The sequence below is a fragment of the Dermacentor variabilis genome, chromosome 7 (assembly GCF_050947875.1).
Source record: "Dermacentor variabilis isolate Ectoservices chromosome 7, ASM5094787v1, whole genome shotgun sequence".
NCBI classification, from domain to species: domain Eukaryota; kingdom Metazoa; phylum Arthropoda; class Arachnida; order Ixodida; family Ixodidae; genus Dermacentor; species Dermacentor variabilis.
In genome coordinates, this window is record NC_134574.1 from 159,043,091 (window position 1) to 159,063,491 (window position 20,401).

A 20,401-nucleotide genomic window follows, 5' to 3' on the forward strand; every position below is an offset into this window, starting at 1 on the left:
TGTCCCAAAACGCTAGCATTCGGTCTTTGTTGGTAACGTAATAGAGAGGCGAAGAACGAAGAGCTCAGTTAATAGAAAGCCATTCTTCCTCTACTCTGAATGATTCGGCGCAAAAGACATCGCGAAAGATTTGGGACGAGAAAAATCACACGCATGAAGAGTTCATAACCGCAAGAAATATCATGACCAAATTATTCTATGAAGCACCTAATCACAAATAACACTTTTCAATAAATTTCGATTCCTTGTTGAAAACTTCATTTACTAAAGATTAGTGCATCTGATCCCACCACCCGTTTCCTTCGCGTTGGTATGGTCGATAGTATATAGAGTTAATTTTCTTTACTTCCTAATTTTTTTTCATAACCTTACTTAAATATTGTTTTGCTTTTGCTTTGCGCAGCGACCTCTCTACAGTGGCCTCATTGAGCTATGACCTTCTCGTGCTAAGCGCGAGTTGTCGTCGGTTCGATGCCTTTGGCCAAGGAAGGCAGCTGCTGCTTAGCATGGGTGCCAGTTTAGCGCAGGGTAAAAGAACCTTCCATTTTGGGTTCAGAACTGTACGTAAATAATGTAGGGAATGAAGTAGCTGCGTCTCTAATCAACAAAACGTTTATAGCCATGACAACTTCAATGAATACTGCACGATTCACCGCGAGAGAGAGAGAGAGAGAAATAAACTTTATTGCTAGACCAGGCTTCTGTAGCCCAAAGGTGGGTGGCCTCCTCAGTCCAGGTAGCCATGGCTCGCCATCGGCGCCCGAGCCCTGTTCACCAACCGTAGCTGGTTGTCAGGGTCTTGCAAAAATAATAATAATAATAATAATGATAATGACAATAATAATTGTCAACGCGGGTATGTTTTCTGTTCTTTTGCGTAGAGGTCCGAAATGCCAAGAGGCACTTTACATCCTAGAAAAATAATTATAGGCATGTACAGTCGCGGACAGATTAAAACGGACCACGGCGAAGGCGGCCGGAGCGGCTGCGGGGCCGGCGCTGCTATCGCGCTTGGCGAGCTCACGACCAGAGCACGCCGTGTGACGTCAAACTTCTCATTCGCACCATCGCCCTCGCGCTGGTGCTTGTCATGCTCGGGAAATTTCAAGTGCAGCGTTCGGCTGCTCTGCTGCTGACGGTCGGGACCATCGAGTTTCTAGATAAGTACCCTAGAGGGAAATGTGGCGCTAGTGTCTACGGGGCTCTCCTGAGCGTTGCCTCAACCTACATGGGAATGACGGGAAGTACAGGCTTCGGATTGACTTCGATCTTTAGAGTAGTGCCGTTTGATTTCGGCGCAGTAAACGAAGCTATACGCAAATATTATCGCGAAGGATCTAATTTTATTTATTTTTTTTGTATGTTATATAATGTACAACAAGCTACATAAACTTTGTATGACTTTGAGATGGAAGCATGGTTTACTATGGCTTATCACCAGGACACACCAGTGTATGCATTCTGGTGCGATTTTGTTCCCGATTTAACGCCACAGAATAATTATTTATTTATTTTGCAACTGTAATAACAACCGTGCATGTACGTATATAAAAATACTCTTGAAGTATTTATGGAAATAATTTTTTTTTTTATTGTGAGAAAGTGTTGCGCCCTTGAGAGGGATGCTAGAAGTGTCGTCTGCTACGAGCCTGCTCGCTACAAACGCGAGAGTTTTCCCCCCGAAGACAGGCGCTTGCGAAGTCTCTCGCTCTTTCGAAAGGCTGCGTCGGCTGTCACGATTGCTGAACGTCTTCAAGTACTTTTAAGCACATCTGCTGCAGTGCAAGCTAGGACGCTTGTGGCCTCCTACGAGTATGCTTCATTATACTTTATATTGACGTACCGCTTCCGAAGCATTATGGCGTGGCTTTGCACTTACCCGTCTTGCGACGCTAGGCTACAGCCAGGAAGCAGCAACCTTTACTACCACAAGTAAGTTTGTGTTCTCCAAGTCTTAAAAAACGCATTTCAATGAGCACATAAACGAGCAATGCATAATGAAGCCCTCAATAAAATTTGATTGTCAAGCCACTGGAAGTACAACTGTCTATGTCTTGTATCAGTAGTACCGTCTTTTCCTATTCTGAAGTTTCATAAAGCATGTGACGCTACAGCGCCAACCTAACACACTTAACAAACCAAAGTCCAAACGCTCAAAACATGTTCTTTCAACGTTTACGATGCCGTCGCTTTCTCTTCAGGGCTTCGACACCACACCGCGACACAAACATCGTCCCAGCCGCTGGCCCAGCGCGCTATCGCCACTTCGAGCAACATAACAAAGGCAGAGAGCTTTGCGTTGCACTGTCCCACTGAAAGTTATAGCAATTGCGCTTGGAGCGAAACCAAAACTGCCAAAAAAATACTTGTAGACTAGTTCGCCAGTCAATAGAATGCCAATCCGTAGCCTTCATTCTCATCATGGTTGAACGATCGCAGCGCTAGATTTCCCTCTAGGTGTACTAATATGAAACTCTATGGTCGGAACGAATGGGCACGTGAATCGCCAGTAGTTCACCACTAGCGCTGTCGCGCAGTACGGACGGCCGCAGGCCATCAAACCACCGCGCTGTGAAGGAACCAAAACCAGATGTTTTTTTTTTCCTTTTTTTGTCGGCGACTTGCAGTCGCGGACAAAAATTCTTCTCTGCGCCCAGCTCAAGCTGCAGCTGACGGCTGCCACCTTAAAGCCGCAGGCTCTATACATTTTTTTTTTTTTTCTGTCGCGTGACCACGATACCGCGGAGGCAAAGGATCGCTGCGGCGTCTCGTATGCTAGACTCGGAATTATCCGTGCGCGATAGGTTGTTGGAATGACGGTGCGCGACCCATTTTTTTTATATTTGCCCATGCTATCTCGCACTGCTGGGTTTATTCGCAGTAGATGAAGCGTCTTCGGTAGGCTTTCTCCAATAGTAACTGCCATCATCGAATCTTGGATTTTTTTTTCTTTTTGCTGGAACGTGGAGCGCTTGACGCCGTGCAAACCGTGTGCCTTGATGCTCTACCGCCGGCGACTCGTTATTAGCTGACTGCTTGGCCGGTGTCGTGAGCTTGCTGGCGGACAGTTCTTACGCCAGCATGTTCCTGGTGACAGTTGCACTGAGGGGTCCTTGTTGGGGTGGCGACCACGTTAAATGGAATTATCTCTGTTTCTGGCGCATGGTATTAAAATGTGTTCGTTCAAGATTCGGCGATAGCAGTGCTTATCGGAGAAAGCCTGCCGAAGCCGCCTTCGCCGTGGTCCATTTTATTCTGTCCGCGACTGTAGAATTAGCATTGATTATGGCGGAATAGTCAAGAAAGAAATGTCCAATCTTTTTTATTTTATTTCTTTTTTTATGTACAACACTGAAACGTCATGAAACATGTTTACAAGGGCATCCATATCTCAGAGGTGTGCGACGACCTTAAGTTTGAATTTTCGCTTTCCCAAGAAAACACGCCGTGGGAACCGCGTAATATCTCCTTAATCGCGTGTCGCCTCGGATAAGCGCAGCGATAATCTGGACCGCAGACGAAACGATACGGAAGATATCGTCTGCTCTGTATGTTACGTATTCTTCGGCAGTTCACGTTTAGAAGACCAACGCCATAGTCTCCCGTGTGTCTTTTGCAGGCGGGACAATCAGCTGTTTACCGAAGCTAAGCTCCTGGGAGAGTAATTTCGATGATAGAGTGATCAGTACCGAGGTTGTGTTGGGTGTTGCGCCAATGGGCGTTGTCTGAGTTTTTGGTTAAAGTGAGGTCTGGTGTCGTGACTTGTTCAGTAGAAGTGCCGAGGCGAGTGGGGAAAGCTGGGTCAATAATGAATGTAAGCCCGAGATCATGGGAGTCTTGCCATAAGTTACGACCTGCCGCAGAGCAGTGTCTGTAACGCCATCCTGTGTGCGGGAGATTGAAGTCGCCCCCGATGATAAGGGGGCTGCTGCCTGCGATGTTAAGGGCCTTTTCGAAGAGGGTTAGAAATCCGCTATGGCGTTGAGATGTAGTATTGTAGATATTGAGGATAAATATTCCTTCCTTTCGTTTTCTGTGCGGGATGAACTCAATAAGGAGGTGTTCGATGCGCCGATCGTGGAGATCGCGTTCGATTGCAGTAATTCGTTTTCGAACGAGCGTGGAGACTCCGTGTGGAGCGTTGTTCGCGGTGAAAGCTTGATATCCGGGAAGGTTGACCGGAGTGTCGTGCGTTTCCTGGAGCAAGATTGCGTCGGGTTGACATGAAGTAGTACGGAGGTGTTGATGGAGAACGGGTTGTTTATGGAGGTATACCTCCATAAACAACCCGTTCTGACGAGGATATAGCCTCGGCAGTTCCACTGCCTGAACGTTGTGTCAGTGTTAGTGTGGGCCATGTTGAAGGATAGGGGATGCCACAGGTGGCAGGGTGGCGGCGACGGTTCCTGTTGTGTCCATGGCTACGGCTTGAGCGGTGGAAGCGGTTTGTGTGAAAACGGTTTGAATATTAGCTTCCATGGCGGTGACTCTGTGCATAAGGGTGATCAGAGAATTCTGTGAAGTTTCTACCGTGCTTTGGAGTTGTATGAAATTCAACTCGGAGCAGTGCATCTCCCACCTGCACGCACTGCTGCGCTCGCAAAGTCCATTGTCACAACAGCAATCGACTGGAAGCACTTACCCGCCGACGCCGTGCACCACTCCAGTCCCGATGATTTCAAGAAATACATCGAATAACTCATCCATTGTTTCTAAAGGCCCACCCATCAGGTAGCACCCCAAATGCAGGGGCATTAGTGGCAGAAGAAAGAAAGAAAGAAAGAAAGAAAGAAAGAAAGAAAGAAGGAAAGAAAGAAAGAAAGAAAGAAAGAAAGAAAGAAAGAAAGAAAGAAAGAGAAAGAAAGAAAGAAAGACACGTAGTGTTAGCTAGAGAAGCTCAGCTCATTGTGTACGGCAACAGCAGTTTCTGAGGACTGGATTGATGCAAACAAATAATTTTAATATATCGTACCAGGGCGGCCTGAATATTAACTCCTTCGCGATTGTCTTAATCTCGCCTACTATACGGTGGCATCTCAATTTCCTTCACCGCAGCAAGCGTGAACAAACCCACGCGCCCAGTAGCTCGCGCTGTGGCTCACATTGATGAAGCGGACGTTTCGGCCCTCTTGCCATTTGCTCTCCTTCGCGGTTGTCGTGGGCAAGCGATTAAGAAGCGGCTGCGAGAGTGCGTTGCTGAAATATCCGTCCCGGGTCACCTCGCGCGTATCGTGATCGTGATATGCAAAATAGTGGGAGGACAGCCTGTGGTAAGACGCCTGACGGACGACGCTGTAACATAGCCTGCGTCGTCTGCGTAAGCGTGGCGACATGTCGGGAGAAGTTCTTCAATTCCTTAGAAATACTAGTGGGCGTCTCGAAAGGAGCTCGGCGCCTCTGCATTGTAGGCGCCAGACAAATGACGTCAGACGCACAAGACATGACTTTGCATGCGCAAATCCACGGCACGTTGACAGTGAAAAATACTTCGGGGGTAAATAGGCACGCCAGGAGAATGCGCATCTCTTCGTGTTTGCAAAGCGTAATACAGTTATTGGTGTTATGAGGAAGCTTTAGCTCGCGCCCAACTCCGACGCGGCCTATTCAAATATATGTAAAAGCGCAAAAACTTTTTTTCCGAGATAACCCCTGCACCGATATTAATGAAATTTGTTGCATTTGAGAGGGAAAGAACTTCTAGTGACCGTTGGAAGCGGAATTTTGATTTAGGTCTTGAATATTGTTAAAAAGGTATTGAAAAACTCAGAAGCTTGAAAAAAATAGAAGCATGAAGTTTACTAATAGCTCTGCATCGATAGCAGATATCGCGGTTCTGAAAACGGCATCTAATAGATCATCAAAGCGGACAAATTTCAAATGTCATTTCACATCTTACGCGAATTTGTTACGTTGTTTACGAGGGTTCTGCAAAAGTTGTAATTACATATTAATGAATTTTTCGACATTCATGTGCAAGATTTCAAATTTCTCCGTGTTAGATGTGCTATCAGATATACACAGAATTGAGATATCATTTTTTCTTGTGGAGTTACGGAGTTGTAAACATTATAGTTCCGCTTTCTGAAAATTTGCGATTTTTGCCAATTTTTTTATGACAGATTGACGACCTAAATCGAAAATTCGAAACCAACAGTCACTAGATGTTAAGTTTTTCTTTCAATTGCAACAAACCCCATTAAATTTGGGGCAGTCTTTGAAACGAAAAACGAATTCTCCGTTTACATGCATGTAGAGATGTTTACAAAAACGTGACAGATATTACCTGCGCTAGCTGAGTATCAGAAAGTCACAGTGGTAATGTTACAGAGGCTGTTATTAGAGTGGTGACATTAGATAGGCTGTTTTATGGCACACAATATAGCGAGGAAACGGAACTAATTCTGAGACACAAGGCATCACGAAGTTCTCGAAATTATGGTACGTATCTTGGCGGAAACGTTCTCTTGTAGATCATGTTCTTATCACCCCAACCTGACTAAATGCGAAGATACTATATGCTCTTAAAATTTTCACACCCTTACGAGTGTAATGGGGGTGTTTCGGTTTTTTTCCGCTTTGTAAACACCCATGAAGCGCCCTTTTTCTCCCAGAAAAGCGTGTTCCACAAGGGAACACCCTTGGAACAACCCAGTCCTATTTTATACCCCAATTTTATCGGTGTAAATTAACAAGGCTATGCTGTGATAAACGATAAGTAGGCAGGTTACGCATTTATATTGGATATACGTGAAACGCACGCTACCTGGCTGCCCCCGGGCCACAAACATTGTACAGTGCCAATTACCAGCTGCATTTCCCTTTAGATATGAATACTGATCCATAAATCCTCCTATATGGATCAGTATTCATATCTAAAAGGAAATGCAGCTGGTAATTGGCACTGTACAATGTTTCTGGCCCGGGGGCAGCCAGGTAGCGTGCGTTTCACGTATATCCAATATAAATGCGTAAGCTGCCTACTTATCGTTTATCACAGCATAGCCTTGTTAATTTACACCGATAAAATTGGAGTGTAAAATAGGACTGGGTTGTTCCAAGGGTGTTCCCTTGTGGAACACGCTTTTCTGGGAGAAAAAGGGCGCTTCATGGGTGTTTACAAAGCGGAAAAAAACCGAAACACCCCCATTGCACTCGTAAGGGTGTGAAAATTTTAAGAGCATATAGTATCTTCGCATTTAGTCAGGTTGGGGTGATAAGAACATGATCTACAAGAGAACGTTTCCGCCAAGATACGTACCATAATTTCGAGAACTTCGTGATGACTTGTGTCTCAGAATTAGTTCCGTTTCCTCGCTATAATGTGTGCCATAAAACAGCCTATCTAATGTCACCACTCTAATAACAGCCTCTCTAACATTACCACTGTGACTTTCTGATACTCAGCTAGCGCAGGTAATATCTGTCACGTTTTTGTAAACATCTCTACATGCATGTAAAAGGAGAATTAGTTTTTCGTTTCAAAGACTGCCCCAAATTTAATGGGGTTTAATGGGGTAATGGGCCGGACAGGCCGCCATTGGAATCTGAACCTGGCAACGTTTAACGTTAGAACGCTATCTAGTGAGGCGAGTCTAGCAGTTATTGGAGGAATTAGAGGGTAGTAAATGGGATATAATAGGGCTCAGTGAGGTTAGGAGGACAAAAGAAGCATATACAGTGCTAAAAAGCGGGCATGTACTGTGTTACCGGGGCTTAGCAGAGAGACGAGAACTAGGAGTCGGATTCCTGATTAATAAGGAAATAGCTGGTAACATACAGGAATTCTATAGCATTAACGAGAGGGTGGCAGGTCTTGTTGTGAAACTTAATAAGAGGTACAAATTGAAGGTGGTACAAGTCTATGCCCCTACATGTAGCCATGATGACCAGGAAGTCGAAAGCTTTTATGAAGACGTGGAATCGGCGATGGGTAAAGTCAAAATACACTATACTGATGGGCGACTTCAATGCCAGGGTAGGCAAGAAGCAGGCTGGAGACAAGTCAGTGGGGGAATATGGCATAGGCTCTAGGAATAGCAGAGGAGAATTATTAGTAGAGTTTGCAGAACAGAATAATATGCGGATAATGAACACCTTTTTCCGCAAGCGGGTTAGTCGGAAGTGGACGTGGAGGAGCCCGAATGGTGAGACTAGAAATGAAATCGACTTCATACTCTGCGCGAACCCTGGCATCATACAAGATGTAGACGTACTCAGCAAGGTACGCTGCAGTGACCATAGGATGGTAAGAACTCTAATTAGCCTATACTTGAGGAGGGAACGGAAGAAACTGGTACACAAGAAGCCAATCAATGAGTTAGCGGTAAGAGGGAAACTAGAGGAATTCCGGATCAAGCTACAGAACAGGTACTCGGCTTTAACTCAGGAAGAGGACCTTAGTGTTGCAGCAATGCACGACAATCTCATGGGCATCATTAAGGAGTGCGCAATAGAAGTCGGTGGTAACGCCGTTATACAGAAAACCAGTAAGCTATCGCAGGAGACGAAAGATCTGATCAAGAAACGCCAATGTATGAAAGCCTCTAACACTACAGCTAGGATAGAACTGGCAGAACTTTCTAAGTTAATCAACAAGCGTAAGACAGCGGACATCAGAAACTATAATATGGATAGAATTGAACAGGCTCTCAGGAACGGAGGAAGCCTAAAAACAGTGAAGAAGAAACTAGGAATAGGCAAGAATCAGATGTGTGCGTTAAGAGACAAAGCCGGCAATATCGTTACTAATATGGATGAGATAGTTCAAGTGGCTGAGGAGTTCTATAGAGATTTACGCAGTACCAGTGGCACCCACGACGATAGTGGAAGAGAGAATAGCCTAGAGGAATTCGAAATCCCACAGATAACGCCAGAAGTAAAGAAAGCCTTAGGAGCTATGCAAAGGGGGAAGGCAGCTGGGGAGGATCAGGTAACAGCAGATTTGTTGAAGGATGGTGGTCAGATTGTTCTAGAGAAACTGGCCACCCTGTATACGGAATGCCTCATAACCTCGAGCGTACAGGAATCTTGGAAGAACGCTAACATAATCCTAATCCATAAGAAAGGAGACGCCAGAGACTTGAAAAATTATAGACCGATCAGCTTACTGTCCGTTGCCTACAAAGTATTTACTAAGGTAATCGCAAATAGAATCAGGAACACCTTAGACTTCTGTCAACCAAAGGACCAGGCAGGATTCCGTAAAGGCTACTTAACAATAGACCATATTCACACTGTCAATCAAGTGATAGAGAAATGTGCAGAATATAACCAACCCTTATATATAGCTGTCATTGATTACGAGAAAGCGTTTGATTCAGTCGAAACCTCAGCAGTCATGGAGGCATTACGGAATCAGGGTGTAGATGAGCCATATTTAAAAATACTGGAAGATATATCTACAGCGGCTCCACAGCCACCATAGTACTCCACAAAGAAAGCAACAAAATCCCTATAAAGAAAGGCGTCAGACAGGGAGATACGATATCTCCAATGCTATTCACAGCATGTTTACAGGAGGTATTCAGAGGCCTGGAGTGGGAAGAATTGGGGATAGAAGTTGATGGAGAATACCTTAGCAACTTGCGATTCGCTGATATTGCCTTGCTTAGTAACTCAGGAGACCAATTGCAATGCATGCTCACTGACCTGGAGAGGCAAAGCAGAAGGGTGGGTCTGAAAATTAATCTGCAGAAAACTAAAGTATTGTTTAACAGTCTCGGAAGAGAACAGCAGTTTACGATAGGTAGCGAAGCACTGGAAGTGGTAAGGGAATACATCTACTTAGGGCAGGTAGTGACCACGGATCCGGATCATGAGACTGAAATAATCAGCAGAATAAGAATGGGCTGGGGTGCGTTTGGCAGGCATTCTCAAATCATGAACGGCAGGTTGCCACTATCCCTCAAAAGGAAAGTGTATAACAGCTGTGTGTTACCAGTACTCACATATGGGGCAGAAACCTGGAGGCTTACGAAAAGGGTTCTGCTGAAATTGAGGACGACGCAACGAGCTATGGAAAGAAGAATGATGGGTGTAACGTTAAGGGATAAGAAAAGAGCAGATTGGGTGAGGCAACAAACGCGGGTAAACGACATCTTAGTTGAAATCAAGAAAAAGAAATGGGCATGGGCAGGACATGTAATGAGGAAGGAAGAACCGATGGTCATTAAGGGTTACGGACTGGATTCCAAGGGAAGGGAAGCGTAGCAGGGGGCGGCAGAAAGTTAGGTGGGCGGATGAAATTAAGACGTTTGCAGGGACAACATGGCCACAATTAGTACATGACCGGGGTAGTTGGAGAAGTATGGGAGAGGCCTTTGCCCTGCAGTGGGCGTAACTAGGCTGATGCCTGATCCAATCTTTGTAGATGTGCAAGTACAGCAGGACTTACTGCAGTTCCCGGGCACTGAAAAAGAAACCTGCACAAAGCCACCAGAAAGCCTTAGTTTCAGCAGGTCTCTGCGAGCTGCATCTGAAACTAACTAACCAAGCATTTTTTTTTTCATTTCGGCCGTTATCAACGTGCTACCCCCGCGGCCGAGGTCGAACCCCCGACTTGGAGCTGAGCAGCGGACGCCCACAGCGACTCTGCTACTGCGACGGGTTAACTGCTTCGGACTGTTACAGTGACACGGGTTTTGCCGTCCATTAAAGACATACGCATTACCAACGTTTCGATCTCTGTATCACTTGCAGCACATTACACTTAAAATTCCTGATGTTAGTGCCCTCAAACGCCAGCATCCTGTCTTTGGTAGCAACGCAACGAAGAGGTGGAGAACGAAGAGAGTTCACAGAAAGCCAGTCTTCCTATACTCTGAATGGCTCCCAGCGGTGCTCCCATTCAGCCGGTGTAGCTTGACCAGTTGCAGACAGCGGATGTGCCATTACGGTTGGCTGGCACGTCACAGTCTGCACTACATGAAGTGAGTGAGACGGGCAACAATAAGGAGTTTTATTCTGACAGATGATTTGGGTAAGGTGCAGTTTAATGCAATGCATGCTCAGTACAACCAGCGCAAAACACAACTGTTGAATAAACGGAATTAAAAGATTCAATGCTACTTCACTAGAGTTAATCCCAGATGCTGCGAACAGCAGCATATATACAGTACATTAACATACATTTATGCATTTGAACAGGAATGCATGTCAAATACATACCGAAATTTACATAGCACCGATAATTTCAGCTTCACGATACGTCGATGTATAAAAATGTAAAACAGACAAGTTTTCTTAGATCAATAAACGAAAATAACAGCTCAAGTCAAGGTGCAGTAACAGACTTTGCATACATTAAAGTTCACATAGCTTCAAGCTGTAAAATTTGAAATGGGTAAGCGTTGTAGAGCGCCTTCGCTGGGAGACCTAAAAACGTTTCCGGCATTTGCTTTCAGACAACAGTACAGCTCGTATGTATGCGAACTTTCCCAGTTAGATGCGAAACGCACGGAAGGGATTACAACACATTTCTAGGCGACGATCTATATATACCACGTCACATCCTCTAATAATATGACCTCAATGTGCAGTTATTTCGTGCATCGCTGTCGTATTGCGAACTATTCAGTGCTGTGTGGGTGTGTCTTTCCTCTGCTTCCACGTACCAGTTGCATTATACAAAAACAACGAAAAGCCTCCAAGATGACAGATTAACAAAAATTACGAGGTTTTACGTGCAAAAACCACGATCTGATGATGCAGGCCACAGTGGGAAACTGCAGAAATTTGTACCACCTGGGCTGCTTTAATCCGCACCTAAATTGCAGTGCACTGGTGTTTTCGCATTTCAGCCCCATCGAAATGCGGCCGCCGTGGCCGGGATTCGATAGCGCGACCTCGTGCTTAGCAGCCCAACAGCACAGCCATTAAGCAACCACGCGGACGCATAGCAAGAAGTCAAAATCTTCACACTGGTCCTATCGTAAACCGATTGCGAGCATCGTGTGGCGCAATTGCAGGACTGTCGTGTGACTGAAGATGGAAAATAAAAAGACAATTCCTACAGTAAGGCGACATTGCGCTGTCTATGTTCGAGGTTAAAGGGACACTAAAGGCAAATATTAAGTCGAGCTAAGGTGATAAATTATGGTTCGGGAATATCTAAGGCGTCAATATTATGGCGAACAGAGCCTTGAGAAATTGAGGTAAATACCGGACATGATTAGAGACAAGTATAGTTGCCCGATGACGAAAGCACTCCTCAGTTAAGTTCTGTCACTAGTACTCAACCACTCGTTGCACAAAATGTCCTTGCATTGTATTGCAAGACGGAATAAAATCCTGCTTGACCTGTTCTATTTCACTGTTCAAAAAAAAAAGCTCATTGACATAACACTGACAACGACGCGGGCGGTCGAAAGGTTTCGTTATCTCTCGACTCCGTGCCACCCACGCTTTCGCGTTTCATTAGTTATGGCGCAGTGCTGAGCTGGTGTTTGCCGGATCGCGATACTCGCACAAACTGCAAGTAGCTTAGAATTCAGTTTCAATGTGATGACGCGGGATGCCCGAACGGTCTACGCCACTTGAAGCAGCTGCAGCGGCGAATCCGCCCATCTGTCTTGGCTCGGTACCGCCGTCTGTCGGGCTCCGCTTTGCTCCCCGACGGCAGGAAAGGGTGGCGACGGCGTATGCAACGTCACCACTCCCCGGGCTCGGTGGCGGGAAACTTCAATTTCGAAACAGGTATTCAGGCCCTTCAGATGCAATTTTCTGGTAAAGAGTGTTTTCTTAGCACGAAACAGGCGTTGCGAGGTTTATATAATGATGTTTAAACAGACCACGTCAACTTATCTGCCTTTAGTGTCCCTTTAAGAAAAATGCATTTGAGTGAGCACAATCGCGCATGCATGGTTGCCCGACTTTTTAATCACAGCAGATGAAAGCAGCGAAAAAATAGGCAAAGTAATGCGGCACACGCAACCATTTACCAAGAACAGTGCTCCTATTTTCGTTATGAAGCAACGCAGAGGTAAGGTTATTACAGGTTGAGAACAATGAAAGTAATTCCTAATAAATCAAGTGTGGGTTCTTATATCGAGATTAGCATAATAGCTGTAGCATGTGCAAATTCAAACACTATTCACAGCAAACGCATTCATATGCTTTCGAAGAGCAATGGAGATCAACATAGCGTACATAAAAAAAAAATTACGGGGGAAACTCCGGTAAGCTTAACTCCAACACAAAAAATACAAGTAAAGCGGACATTTTCTAATGAAGATTTCTTTGAGCGTGCTCGTGCCCGTCACTTGTCTGGACGCGTTCGCACACGAGTTGGCATAATGGGAGTGCATGCAGCCCCTTCGCAGCAGCTGTTTGACAATGGCTCACGCGATGCATTTTAATCACGAAATTGCACAAGTGTTCGTAATCTGAACTACAGTCAGCAGGCAACGACGGTACAGCCGCCTGAAGGGTGCCATGGCACTTCAGTATGAGTACCGATCTTGCAGGGTACGCGATAGTTGTGGACACATGAAACTACGGCGAAGTATACGCGGTGAACAAGCGACGACAGCAGGTAGTACTATCCGATAAACAAACGACAGGTAATACATAGGTTCCACCATGTAGATCCATAACAGCATTTGATGAGTCAAGGACACCAAAAAAATTGAAAAGCGAGCCCGGTGACACTTACCACCAACCAGTCTTAAAGAGCGACGTCATTGTCTGCATGAGCAAATCAGGAAATTTCCGTTGGTGAGAATAACCACCCTCCCCTTTCCCATTCATTGACATTGTGTCCTTTTGTAGTGGCATGTTATTCTTTTCGAGTCAGTGATGAGCGACGTGGAAGAACCGAAAATGTGTGAAGACTGTTTCTGGCGCGAGAAAGACGCCTCAATACAACTGCTGAATGCTGGAACGAGCACAGAGATCAACCCAAGGAACAAAGCCAAAGAAACCAGTGGTTCGACCAACCCAAAAGCGGATGTCCATAGACGATAATAAACCATCAAACCAGGAATCTCTCAACAGGAATATACCGGGAAAAAGTGAAGCAACTGTGACGCTGGAAATGCTACCAACATATGAAAAATTCGAAGTGCGCCAGCTAGCAGCTGAGCTCGTATCATGCGTTCTCGATCGAAAAAGAAATGGAGCACGGAGTAGGCGACACGTGTACGCAGGCAGGCAGGCACGCAGGCAGGCACACACACACACACACACACACACACACACACACACACACACACACACACACACACACACACACACACACACACACACACACACACACACACACACACACACACACACACACACACACACTACAATAAAAGTGCACAATGCCAATGAATGTCCATTACTCTCGCCACCAAAAATTTACAGATCGGCTCATGAAAACATTGACGTCCCTTATTAAGGACTAAGTAGTGTCCACGTAACCAGACCTTTTTCTTATTGTTCTGCTTCGTATTAACCCGATTCCCGCAAGCGCCGTCATTCCCAGAGCATCGTACCCCCCTTCCAAAGCAGAAAAGCTTGCTACGCTAAACTTCCTAAATATGCCTGTGCAAAAGGCAACACAACTGTAGGAGCACATCCGATGGACGATCGCGGGACGGTGACGACACGCAGTCCTTCAGAGCATGAAAACGCCGTCCACACAGTGCAGGACACCGCCATGACAGACGTGCGACGCGTTCACGATTATGAGGAAGCTTGTTTGTTGTATAGAGGACGCGGCAGGACGCCCTTGCTGAAGATGGTTGCTCGTGAGGCAAGGCCAGGAATGTTCTAGTAAATGAGCGTGCTGGAACATTTCTCTTGCACCACAAGCGACAGCGAACACTGGGAACCTGGAATGACACAAGCCCTGTTTGTTGGTCATTCGAAAACACGTAGGTACAGTACAGACGTGTGCACGCGATATTTACCAGAATTAAGTGCAAGGGCGCCAGGCTAAGTCCAATCTGCCAGCAAGACCCGTCCGCGAGAGAACGTAGAAGCAATAGCAGTCGCTCATGGAATGGCTGATGCTGGTGCCCGAAGTAAACTCTGAGTGCAGAACAGAGAGTCGATGTGCAGGGTACCCACCGCAGTCGAAAACGGGAGCGCCGCACCTGTAACGACACAGTGCCCATTTGTTAAGCTCTGGAGGACAGTTCTAATACGAGTCCCGTGTAAACGAAACTTACCAGTAGTAGTGCAGGGCGTGGAGACAAGTCCAGTCTACCAGCAGGACGCCACTGGCGAGCCAATGTAGAAGCAGTAGTGGTCACTCCTAGAGCAGCTGATGCTCGTGGCAGACGTAATCTTTTGTAGCGCTGACCGTAGAGTAGTGCAGGGGCACGCTGGGTAGGCTTGCGGACCGCAGTTGAAAACGGAAATGCAGAACCTGTAGCGGCACAGTGCTTATTTGGTAAACACTGGAGGACAGAGTCCTAATACGAGTCCCGTGTAAACGAAACTTACAAGTAGTAGTGCAGGGCATGGAGACAAGTCCAGTCTACCAGCAGGACGCCACTGGCGACCCAATGTAGAAGCAGTAGTGGTCGCTCCTGTAACAGGTGACGCTCGTGGCCGAAGTAATCTTTTGTGGCGCTGACCGTAGAGTAGTGCAGGGGCACGCTGGGTAAGCTTGCGGACCGCAGTTGACAACGGAAATGCAGAACCTGTAGCGGCACAGTGCTTATTTGTTAAACACTGGAGGACAGTCCTAATACGAGTCCCGTGTAAACGAAACTTACCAGTAGTAGTGCAGGGTGTGGAGACAGTCCACTCTACCAGCAGGGCGCCACTGGCGAGCCAACGTAAAAGCAGTAGTGATCACTCCTAGTGCAGCTGATGCTCGTGGCAGACGTAATCTTTTGTCGCGCTGACCGTAGAGTAGTGCAGGGGCACGCTGGGTAGGCTTGAGGACCGCAGTTGAAAACTGCAATGCAGAACCTGTAGCGGCACAGTGCTTATTTGTTAAACACTGGAGGACAGAGTCCTAATACGAGTCCCGTGTAAACGAAACTTACCAGTAGTAGTGCAGGGCGTGGAGACAAGTTCAGTCTACCAGCAGGACGCCACTGGCGACCCAATGTAAAAGCAGTAGTGGTCGCTCCTGTAGCAGGTGACGCTCGTGGCCGAAGTAATCTTTTGGGGGCGCAGGCCGTAGAATCGATGTGCAGGAGCGTGCTAGATACCCACCGCAATCGAAAACGGGAGTGCAGAACCTGTAACGACACCGTGCTTACTTGGGAAACACTGGTGGAGGTAGGGGACAGAGGTGGCCGTCCCGTATGGCCTAGCGATCTCCACATTGTTCATCGCGTTCCCACCACATCTAATGACAAGAAAAATATCACCGCTTGTTTCCATTAAAGAACTAAGAAAGCCGACTGTTAGTAAAGCGCGCGAAGGCAAACATTGTCTCATCGACATTAGATTTTGCGGCTCTTCCAACAGTTCAGAACCGAGCCATCACGCTTTTCCAATGCCTCTCCCTTACTGCACGAGAATAACATCCTTAGTATTTCTGGGCTCACTAAATACAACCTAGGTATTTCTTCCTAATGAGTTCTACGTAATGAGCTACCATCGATCACATTTTCACCACCTAACCTGACAATTCATAGTACCACTAGATTCACGTTGAATAACGAGTTTCACCAACAATCCGCACTAACTACGGTAAACAAACGGTGGAATTCTTCCATGTTAGTATGGAACACTTCCTCTCATTATGAAAAGCAAAAGATCTTTACACTAATTCAAAAAGGAACACTCATTTATTATTGACAGACTAATGAGAAAATTTACTGTAACCATTTTCTGTCCGTTCTTTTTCTTTTGTTTTTGTAGATAAACTACTGGTATTTTATTCCCATACCATTCTTGCTACCATGAGATAAACTAAACCTTGTTATTTGTAATGAATTCTGTATTTTGGCTTTGTTCATGTTCATTTCCTGTTGCTTGTATACTACATTATATGCTACTGTTTGAGATCTCAACTATCGTAACTTTTCTTGTACAGAAGGTCCCGATGCAGTCTGGCTATGGGATTTCCTCGTGCATACTAAATACTTGTAATGTATCCCAACTTGTAACAATTCCGATTTAGACAGCCGTAGTGCGAGTGCCAAGCAAACGACATTTACCAGTAGTGGTGCAGGGCGATGAGACAGCCAGTCTTCCAACACGGCCGCCACTAACGAGGGAATGTAGAAGCAGTAGTAGTCGCTCCTGTAACAGGTGATGCTCGTGGCCGAAGTGATCTTTTGGAGCGCAGACCGTAGAGTAGTGCAGGGGCACGCTGGATACGCTTTGGCGCCGCAGTTGGAAACAGGATTGCAGAACCTGCAGACCCTGTAACGACACAGTGCGTATTAAACAGTGGAGGACACAGCCGTAATACGAGTCCCGTGAGTTTTCACGTGATTCACTGTAAATATTTGTTTCTCTTTTTTTTCATGGCCTTGCTCTACCCCGTTGACGTAAAATCTCGTCTTACCGCAAATAAACGATCACTCATTCACTTCAATGCTCGTAGCCTTCGTAAGGACATGGATGTAATTATAACTTCATTGCCTCACTTCAACATGTCTTCACTTTGATCTGTATCGGAGACCTTGCTTTGCGATTCCCAGAACAACATGAGCGGTTTTCCATCTTATCAACCCGAGTATTGTCATCGTCCAACTAAGTCATGGAGGCGCCGCCATTTTTGTTTCACAAGCGGTCACCCAGGCTCGCAGATTTGATCTGGCACTTAACGTGAATCATTGCGAGTCAGTGTGGATAGAAGTCGACCGGTCATTCCTTAAGAATAAGCACTTGATCCTTGGTTGCATTTATCGCTCACCGTCATCTTCCCTTAACGATTTCTTGCTTTCTCTTGATGCAGTATTGTCCAAGCTAGCTTTTGAAAATAAGGATGTGGGGATTGTAGGTGATGTTAATATTAACTTACTTGACACTGAAGCTACCTCGTACACAACTTAGATTGTTTTGCTGGATTCGGTTTTGAATAACTCATTGACTGCCCAACTAGAGTAGCCTCTCGTGGGAGCAGTACGCTAATTGATCACGTGTTATCTAGCATATCACCATCGCCTTGCTTCGGGGTTATTAATACTAACATAACCGATTCAGTTTCCTGTTTTTCTTACATTTAGGAATGAAATACATGAGAGCGATAATAGCTACTTCACTTCCGTATTTAGTGCAGATACCTTTATTGAAGCCATCAGTGAAACTTATTGGTCGCCAAGTAATTCTATGTCTGATCCCGAAGAAGCACTAAACAAATTCTGTACTTTATTTTTATTGACCGTTTCGACTAATACGCGCACTATAAAATGTGGGAAGAAGTATAAATATCCGCGCAACCCATGGATGACGGGCGGTCTTCTAGAAAGTTTAAGAAGAAAAACATGTACAAGAAAACTAAACGTCAGCCCTTTAATACTGGACTAGCTAGACGCTATAGTAGGTACTGTAAATTACTGAATGTTACTTAAACCGGCGAAAAAGAAAAGGTACTACGAAAATAAATTTGATCAGAATAAGGATAACCCCAAAAAGCAATGGCAGTTATTGAACTCTTCTTAAAAAAATCGTCTGTTAATGCCTCTATAACCAAAATAAATTACAATAGTCTCGCTCTTTCTGAGCCCAACGAAATTGCTAATGCTTCTTCGGACTACTTTTCTTCTGTTTACACTAATAACATACATGCGCAGTTGCGTAATACTTTGAGCCGTACGACACAATCAATCTTGTTACCAGCTACACCAAATGAAGTGTGCTCCACGATTGCCAACTTTAAAACACAGGGCCTGGCTTAGACAATATTTGTGTCAGGCATTTAAAACTGGTTGCGCATTTAGTTTGCGACACCCTCTAATATTATCAACCTTATGTTTAAAGAAGGTGCATTCCCTTCATTTTTAAAGAATGCCAAGATTATTCCTGTTTTTAAAAAAGGCGACAACACGCAGTTAATTACCGATCAATTGCAATTCTTTCCTGCCTTAGTAAACTCATTGAGAAATTATTTGTTAAACGTCTTGACAACTACTTAACAAAGTTTAACTGGCTAAAGAACAATCAATTTGGCTTCCGCCCTGGAAGTTCCACGAATCTAGCTGTTCTATCTCCGACTACATAAAGAAATGTATTGATTCGGGGAACTTATATCTGTATCTTTAGACTTCAGTAAAGCTTATGACACGGTTAACCATCAAGTCCTGTTTAATAAACTTGACTCTTATCGTATAACCGGTCCTGCGCTAACATTCTTAAAATATTTACTTCACCGACCATACACAGTGCATGCAGCGAATACTTTCTCAGCAACAATATGTATTAACCAAAGTGTACCACAGGGATCAATTCGGGGCCTTTGCTTTTCCTTTTATATATTAATGATCTTCCGGATTCTCTCAACTCCACCAACTAGGTTCATTGCATTACGGCATTGTTTCATGGGGCACCACGTACGCTTGTCACTTATGAATTCAACATATCCAAAAATCCGTCAGTACGCATTATGACTTCTATCTCCATGCAATCCAATGCCTCGGTTACTTCGCGCGTATAATATCCTGCCTATTAATAATTTGTTCCAGTTTAACATACTCGTCTTACTCCACAAGTTGCTTCACAACCTTACGTTTCCGTTTATTGCAGTTGACCTTTTGCAGATTAAAAATATGACCAGATTTGCGACTAAGAACAATTTCTCCTTACACATGGTTCATACCAATTACGGCAAAAAACATCTTCCTTCGCTGCATTTTCTCTTTGGAATGAATTACCACCAACCATAAAATCCTGTACTTCTCTTGCAATGTTTAAATTAAAAAATTAAATTGTGGGGTTTTACGTGCCAAAACCACTTTCTGATTATGAGGCACGCCGTAGTGGAGGACTCCGGAAATTTTGATCACCTGGGGTTCTTTAACGTGCACCTAAATGTAAGTACACGGGTGTTTTCGCAATTCGCCTCCATCGAAATGCGGCCGCCGTGGCCGGGATTCGATCCCGCGACCTCGTGCTCAGCAGCCCAACACCATAGCCACTGAGCAACCACGGCGGGTTACTCTTGCAATGTTTAAAAATCATCTTAAGCATCATCACCTGCCATAACTTGACTACGATCTGGCGGTGTACCTTTGACTTATCTCACATGTCATTTCTTGTATTACATCCATGCTTTTTTTCCGATTTTCTTTTATAACGTGCGTTTTCGTGTTTGATTGTAAATGACATGTCTAATGATGTATTTGATCTGTAGATGTTTATAATAACGCTAATTTGCTGACTATTGATATCACCATAAATGTCATTAACCGAGGGTCCTACAACAGTTCTCTCACTTTGGGACCCTCGTCTGTATATTTGTCGTATACTTTTTTTTTTGGAACCAATAAATCTGGCATCTAAACGA

At 45.1% G+C, this 20,401-nt stretch overlaps 1 protein-coding gene across 1 annotated transcript; it reads right to left on the minus strand.

The window, feature by feature from the left end:
- Positions 1–14,000: 14,000 nt before the first annotated feature.
- On the minus strand, positions 14,001–17,605 carry LOC142588919 (uncharacterized). Its single transcript, XM_075700730.1, has 6 exons — positions 17,544–17,605; positions 17,109–17,316; positions 15,984–16,181; positions 15,433–15,632; positions 14,895–15,080; positions 14,001–14,816 (listed from the first exon to the last, which is right to left on the minus strand). Exons 1-5 carry the CDS (start codon positions 17,603–17,605, stop codon positions 14,900–14,902), a joined length of 849 nt encoding a protein of 282 aa, XP_075556845.1. The 3' UTR covers positions 14,001–14,816; positions 14,895–14,899.
- Positions 17,606–20,401: the final 2,796 nt, after the last annotated feature.